Here is a 23,731-nt window from a genome sequence, read left to right as displayed (position 1 = left end):
TCGGAGAGACTGGAGAGGCGAGCTGGCCTGTTGCTGCCACCTCTGGTGAATTCGCCCCTTCTCTGCTCTCCATCATACGCCTGTCGGCCCCGAGCCCCGCACTCGGAACCGGCCGTTCTCGCGACTCAGCCTGCCTTCCGGACCTTTTCTCTCCGGGTCTTGTTTCCGGGCGGATCGCGCGCTGAGGAACGTGTTAGTGCAGAGGGTCCCAGGACTTGGAGCAGGATTGGCGTGAACAACCATGGCCGGGCACCGCTTCCCAGTACCCCGATTCGAGGGCGTTTCGCAGGAGCAGTTCATAGAGCACCTGTATCCGCAGGTGAGGCCCTCTCGCGGGGCGGAACCACAGGATGTCGGTGGATACCCGTTCGTACCACTCGAGCAGCTCCGAACTGGTTTCTTGCGATCCAGGTTGTGGGGAGGAGGTTGTCAGTTGAAAGTGGCTGGTTGGCCCTGCGGCCAAGGGAGCACGTGGGGGATGTTGACGGTCTCATCTATTCAATTTTCCGGCGAGCACCGTTCCACGTTTCTGGGAAGCAGTTGGACGGCAGAACGCTGACAACAAGAAATATTTTGCCTAATAAGCCCCGCTAGCTGCCTTGCGGGAGTCCGATCGAGGAGTCTAATACCGTTACCATGGCACCCTAGGGACATACCTACCCAACCCCTCCAACCCCCCCAACCCCCTCCCCTGCCTCCCCCAGGTCTTCAAGTCTTTCGTCGAATTTCTTAAAATCGAGGGGCAGTTTCGCGCCCCACCTCCCACCCCCTAATAGCTTGAATGGCGCCTGTTAGTCTACACGAATTACTGGATTTGAAGGAGTAGTTTTTCACCGCCCTGATCCAAAAGGGGAAGCAATGGGAATCCCCTGAGAAACTTCCATTGGATTCTAACTAACTTGGATTGTAGATCAGACGTTCGATTCTTTTGTATCTGTAATTCGAACCTTAGTTCTTTAAAACAAAACTCAGAAAAATATTAATGGGGGAGAAAGTGTTTTTACTTGCAGTGTTTTTGCAAGGGAATCTAGGCTTCAGAAAAACTGAGAATAAAGAGCCGAACAGATATTAAAAAAAAAACAAAACACCTATAAGATTACAATTAGCCTGCTCATGATAAAGAACCCCCTACCCCAGTAATTTTGCTTGATATTTATATCTCTGAGGATGGTTGTAGAGCTACAGTTCTGAGTGTTACAAAAGTCAGGGATGAAGTTTTCTTTTAGGAGTTAGAAACCTACGGGGAGGATTCAAGTCAATTTATTTGGGAGGCTAGGCTCGATGGGTTATTGTCCTTTCCCACCACAGGACACAGTGTAAGTAAGATGCCTTCAAGATAGAATTGTGACCATCAAATGATGTATGAATGTGAAAATGCTTTGTAAGATGGCTAGCAAAAAGTGTTTTGTAATTTAGCCTTCTTAGACAAGACATAATATGTTACAAAGAAAGCATTACTAAACATTGTAAAGTGGAAAATTGCAAATAACACTGATCACAGTGTAATAAAACTAGAAATCAGTAACTAATTTGCAAAACAAGACTTTTCTACTTAAGAAACTCTAAAGAAAAGCTATGAAGAGATATAGTCCTATCAGATTTTTTAAAATGTTTGAATAACCAACAGTGTGGTACAGTTGCATGGATAGACAGACCAGAGGAATAGAGAAGAAAGTCTGAGTGACTTTATATATGTATCTCCAGAGTCTGGATAAATTTCCATTCATATAGAAATTTAGTGTGTGATGAACATGACATTAAATCACTAGGGCAAAGATGAACAGTTAAATAAATGGTGCTTGGACAACTGGATAGTCACAGTCATTTATAAGATAAAATTAGATTTATATCTGACACCATACACAAAAGTAATCTCCAAATGGATCAGAGATCTAAATAAAAAAAAGAAATTACATAAGTACTAGAGGAAAACATGGATACATTTCTTTGCAATCTAGGTCTATGGAAGGGTTTCCTTATGACCCAAGTGTAATAAAAGAAAAGATTAAAATTTGAGTACATCGAATTCAAACGGGGAGGAAAATATTACAATATATATTTCATTAAAGGTCAGTAAAAGCATATATATGTAAAGAACTTTTAAAAATTAATGAGGAAGCAGGCAAAAATCTGATTAAAAAGTGAACAGTTGACAAAGAGATAAAAATGACCTCTAAACACATGAAAAGATATTCAGCTTTACTCATAAAAGAATTTAAAGTTATACTGAAATAGATACCATTTATGTATAATATTGGCAAAAATCAAAAGGCTTTAATAACACACTATTTGTGAGTCTGTGAGGAAACTGGTATTCACATTTTATGCCAAGTAGTACAAGCCTAATGGAGGGGAATTTGGCATATCTAACAAAGCTGTTGATGTGTTTACTTTATGATGTAGTAGTTCCTCTTCAGGAGTTTACTCTGGGGATATACTTCCAACAGTATGAAAATACCTAGTATTTATTATGTTTGAGAATGATTACAAATAACCCTAAAAAACCTACTGTAGGAGACTGATTAAATTGTCCATTTACACTATAGTGTGCTAAGTTGTAAAAGAACAATGAGAGAAAATCTGAACTGATAGTAGTGGTTTTCAGGATATAATTTTAAATTAAAAAGAAAAAATTACAAAAGACAATGTATAAATAAGATACTTTTGTATAAAAAAATAAGAAAGTTTATATGTTTTTTGATCACTTTGCAAAAAAGAAGCATGGGGATGATAAGCCAGACATTAATGAGACTGGTTATCTGTAGGGGTTGAGGGATTACAACATGGGTGAGTATAGATGCAGTGACCTTTTTTATATAATTTTGACTTTGGAGATCACATTAATGTTTTATATTCTGAAATAATAGTAATAATAAAATTAACATGGATAAGGAATAATTTTAAAAAACCCCAAACTCTAGTATAGAATATAAAAATAACAGGTGAACCTAATTAAAGAAGAGAGGAGAAGTAACCTAAGTCACTTTTGAATACAGTAGTTTGATTATGAATTTAGAATGTGTTAGTTGCTCAGTCACGTCCAACTCTGCAACCCCAGGGACTGGAGCCTGCCAGGCTCTTCTGTGGAATTTCCCAGGCAAGAATACTGGAGTGGATTACCATTTCCTTCTCCAGGGGATCTTCCCTACCCAGGGATCAAACATGGGTCTCCTGCATTGCAGGTAAACACTTTACCGTCTGAGCCACCAGGGAAGCCCATACTTTGCTTCAGTGACAGTCTAAAAACAAAAAGAACTATAAACAATGCTGAATTCTAGTTTGTATACTTTTTTGCAGTGGTATAACTTAGCAATTGTAGGAGTACTTATTGTAAATTCTGGGATTGTACAACTGATTAAACATTGAGGATGATTGGAACCAGGTTTCTCACGAAGAGAGGGGGTAGTTTACAAATATGAACAAGAAATATTAAAATAAATGTTGTGGTATAAGTTTGGAATTGGGTAACCATATTGGAAGTATCATGATTTATCATACATCCATTAAGACTGTGTGTGTGTGTGTGTGTGTGTGTGTGTGTGTGTGTGTGTGTGTGTGTGTGTGTGTGTATAGTACATATTGAGAGAGAGAAATACAACCATATGCATATGTAGTGTGTTTGTGTGTGGGTGTATATTTTGGGGGAGGGGGGAGGGAGTGAGTATATACACACGTTCATGTGTTTTCTAGCTCTGTCCCCTGAGAAGGCCTATATGTAATGACACGTCAATAGTCATGAACACATTTAGCACCCAGATCATTGTTTCTAAACAGCATTCCCCACTAGAAGAAACCAGAGCTACTTGAAGAAATAACTATAGGGCTGGGACAGAGAGGTAAAATAATACTGGATTATGTTATTTTGCCATAAAGTAAGACGTGCTCAGGCAGAAAGTCATAAGAGCCAGCTTGAAGGGATTCTTACTGGCCAAATCTGGGATAACTTGAACTTCAAAATTTTATCAGTAGATTATAACTCAATGAAAAAAAATGAATGAATGGAGAAGTTAGAGCTAATTCTTACATTAGAATACCAGCTAGTGCATGTAGAAGGTGATGTTTTTTTAAATCACGTTTTTGCACTCAGCAATACTGAGTGGTACATTCTTTGCAGAAATGCGTAAGCTGCATCTGATCATGGAGAAGCATCATGTAAATTCGCATTGAAGGACATTCTGTAAGATAAGTAACCTGTACTCTTCAAAAAATGTCTAGGTTATAGAAGAACAAGTCTGAGGAACTGTTCCAGATTAAAAGAGGTGAAGGAATTAAATGCAGTGTGGTATCTCAGAAGTAGGGAAAAAATACAGAGACAATTAGTGAAATTTGGATACAGGCTGGATTAGATAAAAGTATTATAACTGTTAAATATAATTTTGATAATTATTCTGTGGTTATATAAAAGAATGTCTTTGTTCTCAGAAAATATGCTCAAGTTTTAGAGATAAAGGAGCATGATAGAGACAGTTTGGAAAACTACCCTGAAATAGTTTAGAAAAAATTAAATTATCTTTAATATGTCTCTATACACACATTGCAAGAGTGAGAGCAGATGGTAAAGTAAGTGGGGCAAAGTGTTAAATTAGCAACTCGTGACTCAGAGTAAATGGTATATGGGAGTTCTTTGTAATGTTCTTGCAACTTTTCCATAAGTTTAGAATGGTTATCAAAATAAAAAGTTGCAAACAATATTTGACTATAAAGTACAAATTTTAATCAGTTGTATTTTTTGTTATATATAACACTCATAAAAATGCTTTAAATAATATTCTGACTTCTCTTGTTTCTAAGCTTATGATAGTATTGCTGTTTGGTTTGGTTTTGTTTTCCTAGTGTTAAAATTTTGTTCTAAGTATATTACATAGTTTGCTCTTCCTGTTTTAGTTACAGCATAAATTGTTAGAAGATCTGATTTTGAGCATCTTGGGATCAATAGTCATTTGTTATTTGTTTTTATCCCTTTATTACCCAATATAACTCCTGATATATTGTTGGTTTTCCCTAATTTTTGATTTTTCCCACACAGAGAAAACCTCTAGTGTTGGAAGGAATTGATTTGGGAGCGTGTACAAGCAAATGGACAGTGGATTACCTCAGCCAAATCGGAGGGAGGAAAGAGGTGAAAATTCATGTTGCTGCAGTTGCCCAGATGGACTTCATTAGTAAAAACTTTGTATATAGGTATTTTCTTCTGAGGTTTACTCTGGGGATACATGTAACTTTTTTTAAACCTGTAAAATATTTTTGCATTATTATACAAAGACCATATGGCATTTTCTCTCTCAGCTTGTTTGATATAAGTTGGTGGAATAGCTTACTAATTTTTAAAGAATGGCTTTTAAAAGACAAGAATGCTCAGCTTACATAATTATACAAAGACATTTCCAAAGACTATTTTAAAAATAGAGTGTATACCCAATACCCTCTGGAGTTATGGAAAGAGCAGAGAATTTCTGTAACTAGAGTTAGATTACATCTAAAGTTGGATGTGCAGTATTCATTTAGTGCTTCATTGATTAGTTGATCCTCTCACATCAGTAATTGTTATCTAGAGTCATAAATTCTAAAGTTTTCCTTCATAACCTGTTTTAATTTTAAATGCCCTATTTTTGGAAGATTTTCTACTTCCAGATTGTTTTTAGTTAAGGATAAGCTCCTGTTGTTTTTTTTTTCTGCCCTCTCCAGAAATATAAGACAGGTGGTTGCTATGTTTGGTATAATCTTTTGTCAGCTTGGATAAATATGACTTTCTTTTTTGACAAAATAATCTTAAATATGTTAAATTTCCCTCATGGTTGTCATTTTATGTTTTGGGACGTCTTAAAAGTAAAAGATAGTTGAAAGCTGTGTTATGTCTGAACTTGAAAGCTTTAAATGCTGTAATCTTTAGTTTTACTGTGCTGTTTATTCCCTTGAGTTTCACTAAAAATGTTAAATTTAAAAACAATTTTCAAATTCTGAGCACATGTAGTTCCCAGCAAATCCAGTCTATTGAAAAACCATGTTCACAAAAGACTGATTTTTTTAAAGAAAGGTGGCTCTCACTGTTCCCTCCAGAGTTTAGAGATGAGCTAAACAGAGCTTCCAGTGTCCAGGGTCATACTTTTCTCATTAGAGTTTTCCAAGTTCATGTAGTAGCTTGCCAAACCATTTCTTGGTATTTGATTCTTTGAATATTTACAGTTTTGGTTTTTAATAGGCCATGAGTTGAATTTAATTGCCATAAATTTTTCCAAGTGTAAGAACTTTTCATTTTTTATTAAACAAGAAAGTGAAAGAAAGTGCTGGATTGATGAGTGTTTCTCAGCCTGCAGTTAATGATGTTTATTTTTCAGGGAAGCCCAGTGCTGTAACAAATGGGTATTGAAACTTCATCTTGAATTGCCTTGATGTTATGTCATGTCCTATAAACTTTTCAAAACATGTTTTTGAAGCACGTATATTATGTAATAGTTCCTATTCCAGCTCCTTTGAGCCTTTCACTAGAGCTGCTAAAGAGTTGCAAGATTATTTGCTTAGAGACAGAAGGAAAACAGATGTAGTCATTTTTGCAATTATTGGGGAGCAGGAAAGAAGGGAGGCATCTAGGCCAAAGAGAGAGGCTGGAAAGTAAGAAAACCCATGCACATATCTCATTATTAACACTTTAAGGTTTCATTTCTGCTTTTTAAACACTTGAAGATAAATATGTTCCCAAGTCTTAGTTTTTACTTCTTTCTTCATGGTAGCTCTTACTGTTCTTCAAGAATCCATATACATAAAAATGAAGAGCCTTGAAAGGATACTGTTGGTATTCTGTCCATAGGTTTTTTTTTCAAATCTGAGTCTTACATGAGCTTTGCTTCGCTGCTTCTGCTTATCACATCCACATCGTCTAACTCCTGTCATCCTGCTCTTATTGTTTGTTACAATTTTATCATTCCTAATCTTGGAAAGAAACCTTTCCAAAATAGGGAACAGACTAGTAAGGATTTTTTTTTTCTTTTTCTGAATGTTGTTAACTGCTTGCTGCTGTGTTACCATTATTATTAACCCCACCATCTATCTTTTATCGAACATTTCTTATATATCAGGTACTGTGCATCCTAGATTATATTACTCATTTAAATGTCTATGAGGTAGATTTTTTAACTGATAATTATACAGATGAGAAAACAGAAGCTTAAAAATGTTAAATAATTTGCTGAAGATTGTAAATATAGCTTGAAATGATGGAACCAAGACTTATTCCCAAATTTGCCCTAATCCCTCTTGGATACTACCTCACTTGCTGGTCTGTTTATCAGTCCAAACAAGTGGAGCATCGTATAGCAGGTGCTCTTACTGAAACATGCGTAGGATAGATGAGGCCTTAAGGCCAAGGAACTTCCCAATTGATATGCCTGTTTCTCCCTCTCTCAGCTTAGCTTCTGTAGAAGCTTGGATGGTACTACTAAAGGAGAAGGTTGCTGGGGCCACTCAAGTTCTGCTTTGGACTGAACTACTCTACCTGGCCTGTTCTTGTAAAGGTCTTAGGTTCTCTCTAAGACCTTAGCAACTGCACCAATTACAGAGGTAGCTCTGGCCTGCAGAGGCTTCTGTATTATTTCCAAACTCTTCAAAAGATGCTTTGGTAGGAATGAAGGGTATATAGTGAGATCAGAGATGGAAAACATTGAACAAATAAATTTGTTGATATTATTAGCCAGAAACTATAGTAGTAGATTGGTCTGAGTAGATGACAGCCTTCTTTCTTCTCTCTTGCAATGTCCACTGTACATAATTATCAGTAGTGTCCTCAAATTCAGATTGATACCTGCAGTGAATCTGGCATCAGATTCGCTTAGCTTTGCAAAGGGGTACAAGGCAGGAAACAGCATCCTAGCAGGACAGTATCAGTAGAATCCTTATACCAATCCAGAAGCCACTTTTGGCTCACTAAGTGACAGCTTCCTTGTAAGGGAACAAGACTAGAGGTGGATACAGAGATACCGTACCTTAGTTAAGCTACATAGTCCACAGAAACCTGTAGCATAAGATGACTATGACCTTAGTTTCTCAGTTCCTCCAAGGGACGTGCTCAATTACTGAGTTATACTGCGCACAGGGAAGTCATGGTCTCTGCTTCCCAACAATTAAGAGTTGACTCACCATCCTTCTAGTCCAGACATAATAAATAATTGTTTTTTTTGCTGAGATTTGCTTCCCTTGTGGCTCAGCTGGTAAAGCATCTGCCTGCAATGCAGGAGACATGGGTTCAATCCCTGGGTTGGGAAGATCCCCTGGAGAAGGGAAAGGCTACCCACTGCAGTATTCTGGCTTGGAGAATTCCATGGGCTGTATAGTCCATGGCGTCACAAAGAGTCAGATACAACTGAGCGACTTTTACTTTCACTTTCACTTTGCCGAGATGCCTGGCATGTGGAATCTTAGTTCCTTGACCAAGGATCAAACCTATGCCCCCTGCATTGGAAGCACAGTCTTAACCACTAGACCTCCAGGGAATTCCCAGAGGGTCTTTTTCTTTTCAGTAAACAGTGTTTTCTGTTCTAACAGCTGACATTCCACATTTATCTTAACCCACTATGTTTCTAGGAAAGCATTGCATGGTCATCTTACAAGGAAATCTTACCTCCCTGTTACAGAGTTCAAGTGGAAAGATGTTTGTTAGTAAGAGTGAAAGATTCACATCCTGGAATGTGAAGTCAAGTGGGCCTTAGAAAGCATCATTACGAACAAAGCTAGTGCAGGTGATGGAATTCCAGTTGAGCTATTTCAAATCCTGAAAGATGATGCTGTGAAAGTGCTGTACTCAATATGCCAACAAATTTGGAAAACTCAGCAGTGGCCACAGGACTGGGAAAGATCCGTTTTCAGCCCAATCCCAAAGAAAGGCAATGTCAAAGAATGCTCAAACTACTGCACAATTGCATTCATCTCACACGCTAGGGAAGTAATGCTCAAAATTCTCCAAGCCAGGCTTCAGTAATACGTGAACTGTGAAATTCCAGATGTTCAAGCTGGTTTTAGAAAAGGCAGAGGAACCAGAGATCAAATTGCCAGCATCTGCTGAATCATCGAAAAAGCAAGAGAGTTCCAGAAAAACATCTATTTCTGCTTTATTGACTATGCCAAAGCCTTTGACTGTGTGGATCACAATAAACTGTGGAAAATTCTGAAAGAGATGAGAATACCATCTCTGCCTCTTGAGAAACCTGTATGCAGGTCAGGAAACAATAGCTAGAACTGGACATGGAACAACAGACTGGTTCCAAATAGGAAAAGGAGTACGTCAAGGCTGTATATTGTCACCCTGCTTATTTAACTTATATGCAGAATACATCATGAGAAACACTGGGCTGGAAGAAGCACAAGCTGGAATCAAGGTTGCTTGGAGAAATATCAATAACCTCAGATATGCAGATGACACCACCCATATGGCAGAAAGTGAAGAAGAACTAAAAAGCCTCTTGATAAAAGCGAGAGAGGAGAGTGAAAAAGTTGGCTGAAAACTCGACATTCAGAAAACTAAGATCATGGCATCTGGTCCCATCACTTCATGGGAAATAGATGGGGAAACAGTGGAAACGGTGTCAGACTTTATTTTTTTGGGCTCCAAAATCACTGCAGATGGTGATTGCAGCCATGAAATTAAAAGACGCTTACTCCTTGGAAGGAAAGTTATGACCAACCTAAACAGCATATTAAAAAGCAGAGACATTACTTTGCCAACAAAAGTCCGTCTAGTCAAGGCTATGGTTTTTCCAGTGGTCATGTATGGATGTGAGAGTTGGACTATAAAGAAAGCTGAGCACAGAAGAATTGATGCTTTTAAACTGTGGTGTTGGAGAAGACTCTTGAGAGTCCCTTGGACTGCAAGGAGATCCAACCAGTCCATCCTAAAGGAGATCAGTCCTGTGTGTTCATTGGAAGGACTGATGTTGAAGCTGAAACTCCAATACTTTGGCCACCTCAAACGAAGAGTTGACTCATTGTAAAAGACCCTGATGCTGGGAAGGATTGGGGGCAGGAGGAGAAGGGGACGACAGAGGATGAGATGGCTGGATGGCATCACCAACTTGATGGACATGGGTTTGGGTAAACTCCGTGAGTTGGTGATGGACAGGGAGGCCTGGCGTGCTGCGATTCATGGCGTCACAAAGAGTTGGACAGGACTGAGTGACTGAACTGACTGACTGACTGACTGAAGAGGGAAAGATTAAACTTTTAGTCAGAGGTGTGGAGGCTAGAGTGTAGTGACTCAGATGCCTTTGATGATGTCATTGTATGTGTTTGATGTTTCTGATAAGGTATCATCTTTAGATAGTGGGCAGTACTTTTGATTCTAGAAGATTGAACAGATAGGATATGACTCAGAAAAGGTAACCCTCAGACTCAAAGGAGTGAGGTAAAGGAAACAAACTTTGCTTCTACAGTGTTCAACTCTCTTTACCAGGATGGAAGGAGATGGGCCTTTGGGCAGAAATGTTTAAGAATAAAATCTGATCACTTCACTGGAATCCTTGAGCTATTACTCAGAAGCCTGAAATGATAGAATGTGGTATAGAAGGGTGAAAGCAGTTTTGTTTGGTGGTGCCAGAAGGCAGGCAGGTTGGTGAGACGGGGAGGGGCTTTGTTTTCATGGGACCGTTTGTTTGTTATCTCTTCTACAGCAGCACTAGTAGTTTGCCCCTCTCATCGTTTTGCCATGAAACTTGAAAATTAGTGGCAGTAAAAGCTTGCAAGTTTGTATATTTCCATATATACCATAAAACCAGAAACATTTTCCTAACAACAACTTGGAATAGGAGTATATTGACATATGAGAAGGATCCATCTGTACTGTAGATCTAAAAATCTTTAATTTTTGAAAGCAAAATTTCAGACAACCTAAGTCAAATAAGCTCAACTCTGAATGAAGTTTGAAAACTTAGATTCCACATAATAGGTTATAATAAAAATTATGGTTACTGTGTTGTAAAACAGAAGATTATATCAAACTCCAGCAAGCAGTGTGTGTGTGTGTGTGTGTGTGTGTGTGTGTGTGTGTGTGTGTGTGTGTGTGTGTGTGTGTAGTGGCTACAGTATTACTACAGTATTACTAAGTTTATTTTTACTAAGTCCAAGGATTCTTTTGTGTTTATTTCAGAACTTTACCTTTTGACAAGTTGGTGCAAAGGGCAGCTGAAGAAAAGCATACGGAATTCTTTATTTCAGAGGTAATTGTTTTTAACACATTTTCTTAAGAAAACATTAATAATGTAATCACTAAATTATTTTCTTATAAAAGAATGTTAGATATATGATATTCTAGCTGTGCTATTTATTAGATCTCAAACATTGTCCTCATTACCTTTCTGTGCTTCGGTATTCTCATCTGTAAAATAGGAACAGTAATAGTACCTATTTCATAAGTTTTTTGTGACAGTTAACTCAATAAAATCTGTACTCAGCACAGTGCCTGACAGGTAGGAATCACTCACTAAATGTTAGTTATTAACACTAATACTTCCTCCTCTGAAAATGCTTTGGTCTGATATGCCAAGTTCAGATGCTAAAAAGGAGAACTTTGTTTTCATATCTATAAGACTATTTCTGTATTTTTTTATTGTTATTAATGTGATTTCTGTTGTGTGTATTTGCTATAACATTTGTTCAGGATTATATGCAGAAGAATTCTACTTATTTACATAATCAGCTTAAAATAATGCAAAACAGAATTTAAATATCTTGAGATGAGACACTGAGGCTTTTATAAATACATTTAAAAAAAATTTACTGTGTTATCTCAAAAGCACATTTGAAAAATAAACTGCTTTTTAAGCTTTGAAGAAAGCTGTTGTGTGCATCTGAGCCAGCTGGGCTGATGGTCAGTTTGGTGGTAAAAGGTATTGCATTTTCTCTGTTCTTTCATCACATGATGTTTACACTAGATCCACCATTATCCCTACAAATCCCAGATGTCTGATTCTAATTGTATGACTAGAATATCTACAAAACTGATTCCATTAGCTATATCTGAAAAATGTTTCTTAGCTTTACAGTCATGCTTTAACATATATGTTCAGCTGCACTTTGGTACTTTCCTGTCCAAGGGTAATGAGTGGCACAGATTTAAATAGCCATGAAATGTCAAGTGAAATAAAGGAAATAGGGACAAGATAATGGTATTAAAGTCTAAAAATTAGGGTGATGCGTAAGATTAATTGGACTGTCAGTTCAGTTCTCTGGGAAACACATGCTGTGATGAAATTAGGACTGCAAAAGACTTATTGGAGAAAATACCTGTGAAAGAAAAGAAGAAGATTTGGGTAGAGGGTGCCATCAGGCAGTGATCCAGAGCTGACCAACTCTTTGCCAGCTCCATGTGGAACTCCTGAGCAAAGACTACTTCCGAGAGGAATCCTGTCCAGGGTGGCAGTGTCTAGGCCTTTTACCATCTTGCTTAGTCATTGGTTGAGCCTACCCTAGAAAGAGCATGACCTTCAGTTCAAAGGGTGAGGTGGACCTGAAGGAGTTAACAGCTGACAGCTGTAAGTTTATCACAATTCTTGCAATTAATGAATCTTTTCTTGAAGAGGATTCTGTGGTGCATCTCTGTATCTGCCACATAAATTTATATTTTAAATCCTGAAACATTAGAACTGGTAGAAAACTCTTAGAATTTTGAAGAACAGACTTTGAAACCTGTTTGAAAGTGAAAGTGTTAGTCGCTTAGTCGTGTCCCACCCTTTGCAACCCCATGGACTTAGCCTCTGTCCGTGGAATTCTCCAAGCAAGAATACTGGAGTGGGTTGCCATTCCCTTCTTCAGAGGATCTTCCCAACCCAGGGATCGAACCTGGATCTCCCAAATTGCAGGCAGATTCTTTGCCATCTGAGCCATCAGGCAAGCCCTGAACCTGTTTAGCTAGTAATAAATTTATGAAACTTATCTGATATGGTACTAGTTAAAAATTTAAAATCAGTAAATCTTGGATTTAAGTAAAATCTATGAACATAGATGTATAATATATTGTTATGGTAGATGAGATATATTTTGAAGTTTGTGCTATAATGATCAATGTAAGTATAAAAGAGGCAGAATTCTTGTGTTGGGTTGCCCCTGTTTTTGACCTGATGTGGCTCAGTTTACTAATTATTACAGAAAATGCAGGCACTGTTACTTCATAATTCAAATAGTTCCCTATTAGAGCTACTTAATGAAGTTACAACTGACAGTTTTTTAAAGCATCAACTTAAATTTATTACTATAAGATGACGTAGTTCTAATTCATATCTGAGCTGACTCTTGATGATTTGGGTTGAGAATTATGATTAGGGATAAGCTTAGCTTTATAAAATACAATGTTTCAGATTTTTTAAAAAATTAGTTTTAGAAGTTTGAAGTATTTTATATTATCTTCTACATTTGCGTTATATTAACGAACTTTGTTGTTGGCCCTCAATGATACTCTGAGATCATGTGTGTTATAAAAATGGGAATTCTTTAAAGTCTTAAGATGTTAATTAAGATTGTAAATAATTTAGAGTATAAAGTCTAAATTAAGCTTTGTGGCTTTAGATGTGGTTTGCATGTGTTGCCTTTATAAAGAATTTATTTTACCTGATGTTTTGTGGATCCTGTCATTATTACAAGCACGTATAGAGACATTTCTTCATATGGCCACCAGAGAGCATTAGTAGAAAGGGAAGAAAATGGAACTTTTTTTGAAAATGGCTTAATTGGGTTAGATTTTCAAATTTACTTCCTTTTGTCTTCACTTTCTAATATTTTTAAGTGAATACTGATGTTATTTTTTTTGGCATGTTTAAGGATGAGAAGTACTACCTCCGATCACTTGGAGAAGACCCTAGAAAGGTAAGAATTCTGAATGGAAAAAGTTATCTAATCTTTCCACAATTAAAGAATCTATTCTAACAAAAAAAAAAAGAATCTATTCTACTTATTTTGCAGATGGCCATTCAGCTAATAAAATATAATCTAAAATGATATAAAAAACCTGGATAATTCATATATATGTATTTAGAGTCAAATTAATATGGACACAGTTAAGGAGTAGTCCCTAAAATGATCAAGTCAGATTCTATCTTTTCTCTTTATGGCATGTATTTCTTTACCTTCTTTTAGTCTTCTCTCTTAGTAGAACCCACAGGTTTTACATAGTTGATAACATTCAAGTTAGTGACTCTTACATTTAAGTAGGTGGCAATTGTATGATTCTTGCTTAGAGTAAGATGAACTTTCCTATTAATGAAGCATATAAAGGTTAACAATAATGATATTGTTGAATGTCTTATTACACAGTCTGCCATTCCTTCACTTGAAAGATCATGTGTTGGCTATGGTCATATCCTAGTATTTTAAAACAGCAGAATTTTGCACCATTCCTCCATGATATCCTGGGCTCTGATGGCAGCCTTAGATAAAATAAGCATTATTCCAATATTGTGTTTATTGTTAAAATTCTCATTGTATTTCTCTCAATGCAGGATGTTGCCGATATCAGAAAGCAGTTTCCTTTATTGGAAGGAGATATTAAGTTTCCAAAATTCTTCAGAGAAGAGCAGTTCTTTTCCAGTGTTTTTCGAATCAGCTCACCGGGGTTACAACTTTGGACACACTATGATGTATGCTACATAAAATGAGAAATCTAAAACCACAATAGCTCTTTAGAATTTATAGACTGAACATTCACAGTGTTAACTTTCAGGAGGATACCCTGAAGATGTCTGACATGTAATTTGCTGAAACATGAGGTTTGAAAACAGGTGCTCTTGCCAGGCAGTGGTATGGGAGTAAATTATTTAGTTAATGCCAGAGCCTAGTTTCTTACATTTGCATTTCTCTGTGGTCTTGTTCTTGATTCATCATATATATATATATATATATACTGAGTTTTTTCAAGTTGTTTTATTTTTTTAATGTGAAAAATGGATACCAGATAAGGAGGGAAACTGAAAGTGGAAAAAATGTTAAGGTTGAAGTTATACATGTGGCTAGATGGAACTGTTGTTTGGGAGAAAGGCAGAAGTTTGTGGCGAGCCATTTCCAACTATAAAAATTTGGAGATGTCTGAAGGTCTTAGGGTATATATCCCTTGAGAATGTCAAGTGTTTACTGTATTTATTGAGCAGTAAGATGTGCAGATATTGATCTTGACCATTTATTTTATGATGTTACAATTTTATTTGCTTAAACATATGCATGGGCTTCCCAGGTGTTGCAGCAGTAAATAATCCACCTGCTAATGCAGGAGACACAAATGATGTGGGCTCAATCCCTCGGAGGATTGCCTGGAGTAGGAAATGGCAACCCACTCCAGTATTCTTGCCTGGAAAATTCCATGTACAGCAGAGCCTGGTGGGCTACAGTCCATGGGGTCACAGAGTCGGACACAACTGAGCATGGACACACACGTGCAAATAAATAGCTAAAAAACAGAAGTCTAGTTTTGTGTTTAGTTTGGTGTTGGGTAGAGAAATTTAGAAAATTTAAAGCAATATCTTGTGTGTACATTAGTTGCACAGTTGTGTCTGACTCTGCGACCCCTTGATAGGTTTCCAAAGATAAAAGAATATTTTAAATATAAAACTTTATAGTAAAGTTTTAGAAGTGTATTTTATAGTATTTTATAGCTGAGGCCCTCTTGGGAGGATTTTGATATAATTAAATGAAATAGATATAAGGTCTTAACATTTTTTAAGGTTTTAGTTACATGAATAATGTGACAAAAATGATAGCTCATACTTTTAACTGTACTCACAAATTTTGTGTAGTATCCGTTTTATCTTAAATATTATGAAGTTTTTCTTAAACATAAAAATAAGTCAAAGGAATGCTAGTTATATAGTTAAAGGTTACATAAGTCAGTGTTAAAGGAGAAATGCTTAGGTTGAAGTGATATGTAAATAATCATGAATATGTCTTGCTTAGTATATATTTTAATTCCTTAGCTGAGAATTAATGTCGCTCTGCCTTTTTTTTTCTTTCTTTCTCTATTTTTGGCTGCACCATGAGGCATTTGGGATCTTAGTTCCCCAACCAGGGATTGAACCCGTACCCCCTGTATTGGAAACATGTAGTCTTGATAACTGGATTGCTAGGGAAGTCCTTGTAGCTCTGCTTTTAGGATTTTTCAAAATTTGTACTAATACAGTGTACCCTTACAAACACGATAAAAGTCAACATTGCTCCATTATTACTAAGTTTGTCAAAATTATTTGCCAAGTTATGGTCCTATCGAAATAATTTGGAAATCAATGTATATTCCTATAACCAAATTCTGGTTGGCCGTATAGTAAGAGTTTAGCAGTGGTTGCAGCACTACCATGTGTTTCCTCAACACCTGGGTTTTTCTAAGTGCTTTCATCCTATCATCTAATGTTGGCCTTATAGTATTCCTTGATAGATAAGTAAAATAGATACTTACCAACGTGCATGTGTGCGTGCTAAATTGCTTCAGTTAGGTCCAACTCTTAGCGACCCTACGGACTGTAGCCCTCCAGGCTTCTCCGGCTATGGGATTCTCCAGGCAAGAATACTGAAGTGGGCTTCATGCCCTCCTCCAGGGGATCTTCCCGACCCATGGATAAACCAGCATTTCTTACATGTCCTGTTCTGACAGGCAGGTTCTTTAGCACTGGTACCATCTGGGAAACCCATACTTACTAAAGTGAAAGTGAAAGTGAAGTCGCTCAGTCGTGTCCGACTCTTTGTGACCCCATGGACTATAGCCTACCAGGCTCCTCCATCCATGGGATTTTCCAGGCAAGAGTACTGGAGTGGGTTGCTATTTCCTTCTCCAGGGGATCTTCCTGACTCAGGGATTGAACCCAGGTCTCCCACGTTGTAGGCAGATGCTTTACCATCTGAGCCACCAGGGGAATTGGTCATACTTACCAAAGGGAGCCTCAAATAGATGTAACTACACTTGCTGTCATCATGATGAGGCAAAGGCAAATAGTGTTCTGAGCAGATTTTCTAATGGCCTGCCAATCCTTCCCATTTTAAGGCGGTATTGGAGTAACAGTAACAGTTGTGAACACATCTGTTTTCACTGTTAAATTAGAATGTTACTATAAGAGTTTTAGGTAATCTGAATCAAGCTTTATTAAAAGATAGGATTTATAGTTAACTGTTTGGAATACCATTGATTCTGTATATTAGAATTTTATGCTTTTTCATAAGTTCTTATTTGCCTTCAGGTAATGGATAACTTCTTAATACAAGTGACAGGAAAAAAGCGTGTTGTTCTGTTCAGTCCTCGAGATGCCCAATATTTGTATTTATCAGGTACTATTTTTTTTTTAAGAATAAATTTCTAAAGTTTTATTTTTTTTAATGTCTTCATTCTCATAGAAAAACTTTGTAGGTCTTCTTCCTAATCATGATCGTGTTGTATTTGTATTTATGTCTTATATTGTTTTCTTTATTGTGTACGTATATACATGAGATGATAGGTTTTATGAAGAATGAAATTTTCAGATTATCTTGATTATATTACATGAATGTCAATGGTTATAAATAAAGGGTAGGTCACTGAAAATTGTCTTCAGGAGAACAGTAATTGTTCTCACAGTGTGATACGGTAAAGTAGTTGTTAAGGAAAAAAATAAATTTTCAAATTTATATTTGTGGTTATTTTTTTTAAAAAAAATGCTAACTGTTCAATCTATATCATCTTGGTTTGGAACTTTTCAGGTTCTAAATCAGAAGTACTGAACATAGATAACCCAGACTTAGCTAAATATCCACTGTTTTCCAAGGCAAGAAGGTATGAATGTTCCCTTAAAGCTGGAGATGTGTTATTCATTCCTGGTAAGATTTCTAGATTTCAATAACTTGCTTTTTATAATATTTATACTCACTTGACCATTATGTGATTTTTTTTAATACAAAAGTTTATTAACTGTATCCTTTTCTATACAAGATGATTTTTTATATACAAATATGTGTGTGTTTAAAGTATGCTAACACAGATTCTTACAATATTAAGTCTTGTTTTTCAAAGACAACATATAAATATAGTATTATACTCTTAAGTTCTCTTATTAAAGGATACTAAGCAAGATACTTTATATCTGCAAAAAAATTATACCTCATGGTACTTTTTAAATCATTTTGTTTCTAAAATATTTACATGTTTTAGAACTGTCACTTAAGTAATTATAAAGAAATATTTCAAAGCCAAACAGAATATTTTATTAAATATCAAATGTTATAATGTAATACTTATGATGTGCACTATTGTGCACTATCTTTCTACAGTCTGAATTAGTGTCACTTAATTTCTTTGAACAGTATATAGGCATTATTGTTAGTAACCATAACATCAGTTAACATCTGTAATTATGCAAAACTGAATACCTGAAAATTATAAAAATCATAATTAATATTAAGGCATTAACAAATTTGGCTTATAGTTTTACTTTTCATATATAAGTTAATATGTTTATAATAATACCTTGAGTGATAAAATTAAAAGTATTAATAATAATATGATCTTATTTGGGACTAGATTATAAATTCCTTGAGGACAGGGAACCATAGTTTGTTCATCTTTGTGTTGTCCTGTTTAGTGTACTTCACATAATTGTGTATAAAAGTTTAATACCTTGACTTCTCAATCTTCATTGAAAACAGTCACAGCACACTGTGTTTTAAATTCATTGCCATTACTTAAATTTGGGCATTTTATATCTTGAGAGCATGGTTAAGGGTGATGCAGTTCTGCCTTATTCTGTATACAACTTTAAAAGAGAAAAAATACTGAACATTTGCAGATATTTTGAAATAGGAGCAGAAGTCCCATCTTTGGATTTAAATTTAACAGAATGGTTAGCTTTTATCCCTGTTAACACTGAATAAGGAAAAAAAGGTTCTGAAAGAAAGAATAGTTAAGTTTAAAACTATGTTTGGAACCTAGTTTTGTAAATCGAAATATTTTAAGCTTTCGTTTTTTCTAGAGCACTCTTAGAATGAGTTTATTTCTAAAATTTAGCATCTTATAAATCTTCCTTTCTGTCACAAGATTAAACACTTTTTGGATGTGACTAGCATTTCATCTTTATGTAGTGTTGGTTTAGTATTTCTTTAGCACCTATGTTTTGAAAATATTTATTCTCAATCGAAAACAAAGAAGTAAACTTTCTAGTGGAAGTAAAATATTAGCTATACGAAGTTTACTCATCTTTTCCACAACCAAAATATTTGCTTTACCTTTATATATATATTATAAAGGAGCATGCATTAACATAGGATGATTGTAACTGCATTAGAAATATAAAACTGGGGAGGCTACAATGAATGCAGATTTTAATCAAGTTAGAAAACCAAATGCAGCTTAAACAGGAAGTCTTTGAGAACAAAAGTACTGTACTGAGTCAGAAAAGGTCAAAGATACTCCTCAAATAATTGAAATGTTCTGTGTATAAAAAATGAACACTTTTGATGTGGTATGTGACTCAGGAAGTGTAAACAAGTAACACAAAACACAGCTCCAAATTACAGAACTAAAAAACAAATAGAACTTTATTGTGTCTTTCAAGTTAAAAGGAAAAATGGCTACTTTCAGAAGTTTTAAATGTAGGGTTGTGCTATTGACACTTTAAATTGGTTGGCAATTCATAAAAGTTAAAATGATTCTGTTAAAAGCTAGGAGTGTGCTAACGAAGGGATCTAGTTATAAGATTTATTTCTTGAATTGGCTATATGCAATTCGTGATATTTCACTGACATTTTGTGTTTTTTTTAACTGTAGCTTTTTTTTTTAACTTTTTTCTTTTAAATACTTCTTCAGCTTTATGGTTCCATAATGTAATTTCTGAAGAGTTTGGAGTGGGAGTGAATGTCTTTTGGAAGCACCTTCCATCTGAATGCTATGATAGAACGGATACCTATGGAAACAAAGATCTGACAGCAGCATCAAGAGCTGTACAAATTTTGGACAGAGCCTTAAAAACACTGGCTGAATTACCAGAGGAATACAGGGACTTCTATGCACGGCGAATGGTCTTGCACATTCAAGACAAAGCCTATAGCAAAAACTTTGAATGAATAATGAAATGAATGCAATGAGCATAAACTTTTAAATACAGTTCAGCCCAAATATTGGAAAAGTGTAACAAGATGTAAATTAGTTTTTTAAAGATGCGATCTTTGTTACAATAGGAAAGATAAATCAATCTCCGACTTACAGATTTAGTTACGAAGCCATGTTTGTGTCGTTTCTACTTAATACAGATTATTAGGGCTTCCCTGGTGGCTCACATGGTAAAGAATCTGCCTGCAATGCAGGAGACTTGGGTTTGATTCTTGGGTTGGAAAGATCCCTTGGAGGAGGGCATAGCAACCCACTCCAGATGGAGGCGCCTGGTGGGCTACAGTCCATGGGGTAACAAAGAATTAGACACGACTGAGTGACTAAGCATAGCACACATGGTTGAAAAAGGTGCTGTAGTGGGATAACCCTTCAGCTTTCAGATGCAAATAACTAAAAAATCCAACTTAAAATGACCTAAACAATTCGAAAATCTATTGAATCATTATACATGAAGTTAACTGATAAAAAGGGCTGCAGTATTTCTATTCCAGTGATTCTGTAGGCGGGTCACCAAGAACCTCTGGGCTTTTTTTCTCCCCGCTATTTTCAATTGCAGCATTGGCATCATCTAGTGCTGGCTACCCTTGTGGTCACGGGATGTTTGCCAGTAGCAACTGGGACTGTGTGCATCTTCATTTACATGCAGTGCAGGAATTGGGGAGGATTTCAGGGGCCTTCTTAACACGCTAAAGCTTTCCCAGAATTTGCCACCATATGCTTGGGTCTCATTGATCTAAAGTGGCTTAGACCTGTCCACTCTCGGGCCAGTCACTGGTAAAGGATATGGAATAACTCTTAGATCATTTGGGTCTACTGTAGCTGGAAGTGGAATTTGTTTGCTCTGAGACACAGGAGGTATTTATGAGGGCAGAATGGGTCATTTTTAGAATCAGTTTAGATAAAACAACATGGGCAACCAACAATGTGTGTACTACATTAATCTTTTGAGCTTTTTATAACATACAGATACATAGGCCTCATCTTTGTAGATCAGTATTTTGGGAATTTGGCATAGGTATCTAAAAGATTTGTGGGAGTTTTTTGATGCATAATTAAAATTGAGAACACCTGGATTAGATAATAGTAATTTGGACTTAGTTTTGTGATTTGTCCAAAGCAACTGTTGAATCTGATTGTGGTCCTGATTGTGTTTTTCTTGGTACCCAGTAAAAGTCATGCCTGCCTCTTTTTTTCAGTTTTTGAATACTTAAATCTGTTTTGATTTAAACCTATGGCTAAACTTTAACCTAATTCACGTTTTCCCTATGAGATGTTTTCTGCTATCCCCTTTTTAAAGAAAAAGTTTCTTTTAAGAATGAATACATGAGAGATCTCAATCATGTTGTCATCACTGAAGACAATGAGCGTTTGTATGTGGATCTGTGCCATTCTTTGTTTTGCACCTAGTAATTATATCACAATGTCATTGAAGAGAGACCAGATACATTTACTGAACACAAAAGTGCTCATATAAAGCAATCTGATTACATCGATTTAGTGCATTTCAAGTATGGAGAAAATTTTCTCTAATAATAATTATACATTCACTCATACCCTGTATTTGGAATGGATTAATTTCAGGTTTAAAAAGTGAAAGTGTTAGTCACTCAGTTGTGTCCGACTCTGTGACCCCATGGGCTGCAGTCTGTTAGGTTCCTCTGTCTGTGGAGTTCTCCAGGCAAGAATACTAGAGTGGGTAGCCATTCCCTTTTTCAGGGAATCTTCCAGACCCAGGGATTGAACCCAGGTCTCCTGCACTGCAGGCCCATTCTTTACTGTCTGAGCCACCAGGGAAGCCTATAAACAGTAAATTATGACAAATAAGAAAGGAAAAGTATAAAGAAAATTATTCTCAACTTCCTAGGCATCTTTGGGAAGAAAGATTGAAGTTACTCAGGTCAACAGAGCTAGTCTGTCAGAAAAGAAATTGTTTTATAGCTAATTACTAGATTTTGATCTTTGGTTATTTCTTAGGGTAAGCAAAGAACTCTTTTCCTTGGGGAAGAAAAAAAAATGATTTAGTTTGAACAGTATTTATGTCCACTCTTTAATAACCACCCCCCCTTTTTTGTTAGCCAATAAGAGAATCAGAACAAAATACCTATGTCCAGAATCATGTAGAAAACTAGGAAGTAAATGTGAGATTACAATTTGCCTAATGAATATTCATTTTAATTCACTTTACTTGGAAAGTAAACTGGATGACCTTAGGCAAATTATATAATCCTCTAAGAAGCTTTCCTTATCTTTAAAGTAAAACTTGAACTTTATAGGGTTGCTACAAAAATAAAGGGGACAGCTCAAGGGCAGGCACACAGTTGATGGCTGGTGCTGGCTCCCATTTAATTATATTCCTTTGCTGAGAGATTTGAGGTGGTTCCTATTGCAACATTAAATTGTAATATCTAGAGATGAATCCTTTAGGATGCTTTAAAATTATTTTCCTGGTCATAATTTTTAATGTTAGTGTCTTTTACTTTAAATGCAAAGTATTTTAATCTTTTGCCTACCTGGTTGAGACCAAATGAGATGTTTTTAATATGTAAACTATTACACAGTATGTTACAACTTCTCAGAATTCCAAATATCAGAATTTTGTTGCTGAAAGGGATCTTAGAAATCATCCAGTCGATCCAGGTTTCTTAAATCATTTTCTGGCTCACACAGCTGGGTGATAGAAACTGAAATTATAGTTGTGGTGGCCAGATTAGTAATTCTCCATCTCCCTTAGGTGCAGCTCATCTCAAATATTTAGGAATACATTAGTTACAGTTCAAGAGGCACATAGGAATTTTTTCCTCTGCCAGCAAAACTTCTCACTGCATTGCTTGCTGCATAGGCAAGGAATACAAAGAGAGACTTTAAGTGAAATATTATGCAGTCAAAGAATGACACAGGTATATGTTTGTACTGGCAAGGTATTTTCCCAAGGTAATTAAATGAGAAAAAAAGTTTGAAACGATGGGTACAGTATGATAACATTTGTATAAAAGAAGCATATGCTGTAGGTAAACACTGTGTGTTTAGTTGCTAAGTCAAGTCCAACTCTTTTTCAACCCCATGGACTGTAACCAGCGAGGCTCCTCTGTCCATGGGACTTCCCTGGCAAGAATACTGGAGTTGGGTTGCTATTTCCTCCTCCAGGGGGGATGGAACCTGTGTCTTCTGTGTCTCCTGCAGTAGCAGGCAGGTTCTTTACCGCTGAGCCACCTGGGAAGCCCCAAGTCTGCCAGGACACACGGAAACCAGTGATCACCTCTGAGGTTATACAAGTAGATGGGCAGACTGGAATTTGCAGTTATTTATTATCTGAAAAAAAATTTTTTTTTGCTGCCCTGGTGTATATTACTGTTTCAAAATAAAATTTAAAAGTACCCCAGGTGAAGATGGTAATTATTATCTTTTCACAAACAGCAGTATTTGTCTTGGCACATAATTACATTTGAATTCTAATTATTCAGTAATTTCAGACTTGTCACTGATGAAATATCAGAACAAGGGAAACTATAGGTCAACACGGCTTTTTCCTTATCTTTTCCTCCTTCTGAACAGCAGCTATGTGAACATTTGAAAAGAACCTTAGTAATGAGGCTTTCCTCACCCATCTAAATTTACCAACAGACATCAAGGTTGAATCTATTTATAAGA

The 23,731-nt window shown here is 36.3% G+C and overlaps 1 protein-coding gene across 2 annotated transcripts; it reads left to right on the top strand.

Moving 5' to 3' along the window:
* Positions 1-195: 195 nt before the first annotated feature.
* Positions 196-23,462, top strand: TYW5 (tRNA-yW synthesizing protein 5). Of its 2 annotated transcripts, XR_014078685.1 has the most exons (9): positions 196-319; positions 5,027-5,181; positions 11,129-11,198; positions 13,795-13,839; positions 14,472-14,609; positions 17,187-17,274; positions 17,683-17,799; positions 19,781-20,192; positions 21,875-23,462. XR_014078685.1 is itself a non-coding variant. In XM_081576151.1 (8 exons), the coding sequence occupies exons 1-8, from the start codon at positions 242-244 to the stop codon at positions 20,035-20,037; spliced, it is 948 nt and encodes a 315-aa protein (XP_081432277.1). In that variant the 5' UTR covers positions 196-241; the 3' UTR covers positions 20,038-23,462. The 2 variants fall into 2 exon arrangements, 1 of the variants encoding a protein (XP_081432277.1); XM_081576151.1 differs by having other exon boundaries at positions 19,781-23,462.
* Positions 23,463-23,731: the final 269 nt, after the last annotated feature.

This window comes from Giraffa tippelskirchi, chromosome 3 (assembly GCF_054371585.1).
Source record: "Giraffa tippelskirchi isolate mGirTip1 chromosome 3, T2T-mGirTip1v1.2.pri, whole genome shotgun sequence".
NCBI classification, from domain to species: domain Eukaryota; kingdom Metazoa; phylum Chordata; class Mammalia; order Artiodactyla; family Giraffidae; genus Giraffa; species Giraffa tippelskirchi.
The sequence above is the reverse complement of the archived record's forward strand: the minus strand, read 5'-3'. Positions and strand labels throughout refer to the sequence as shown.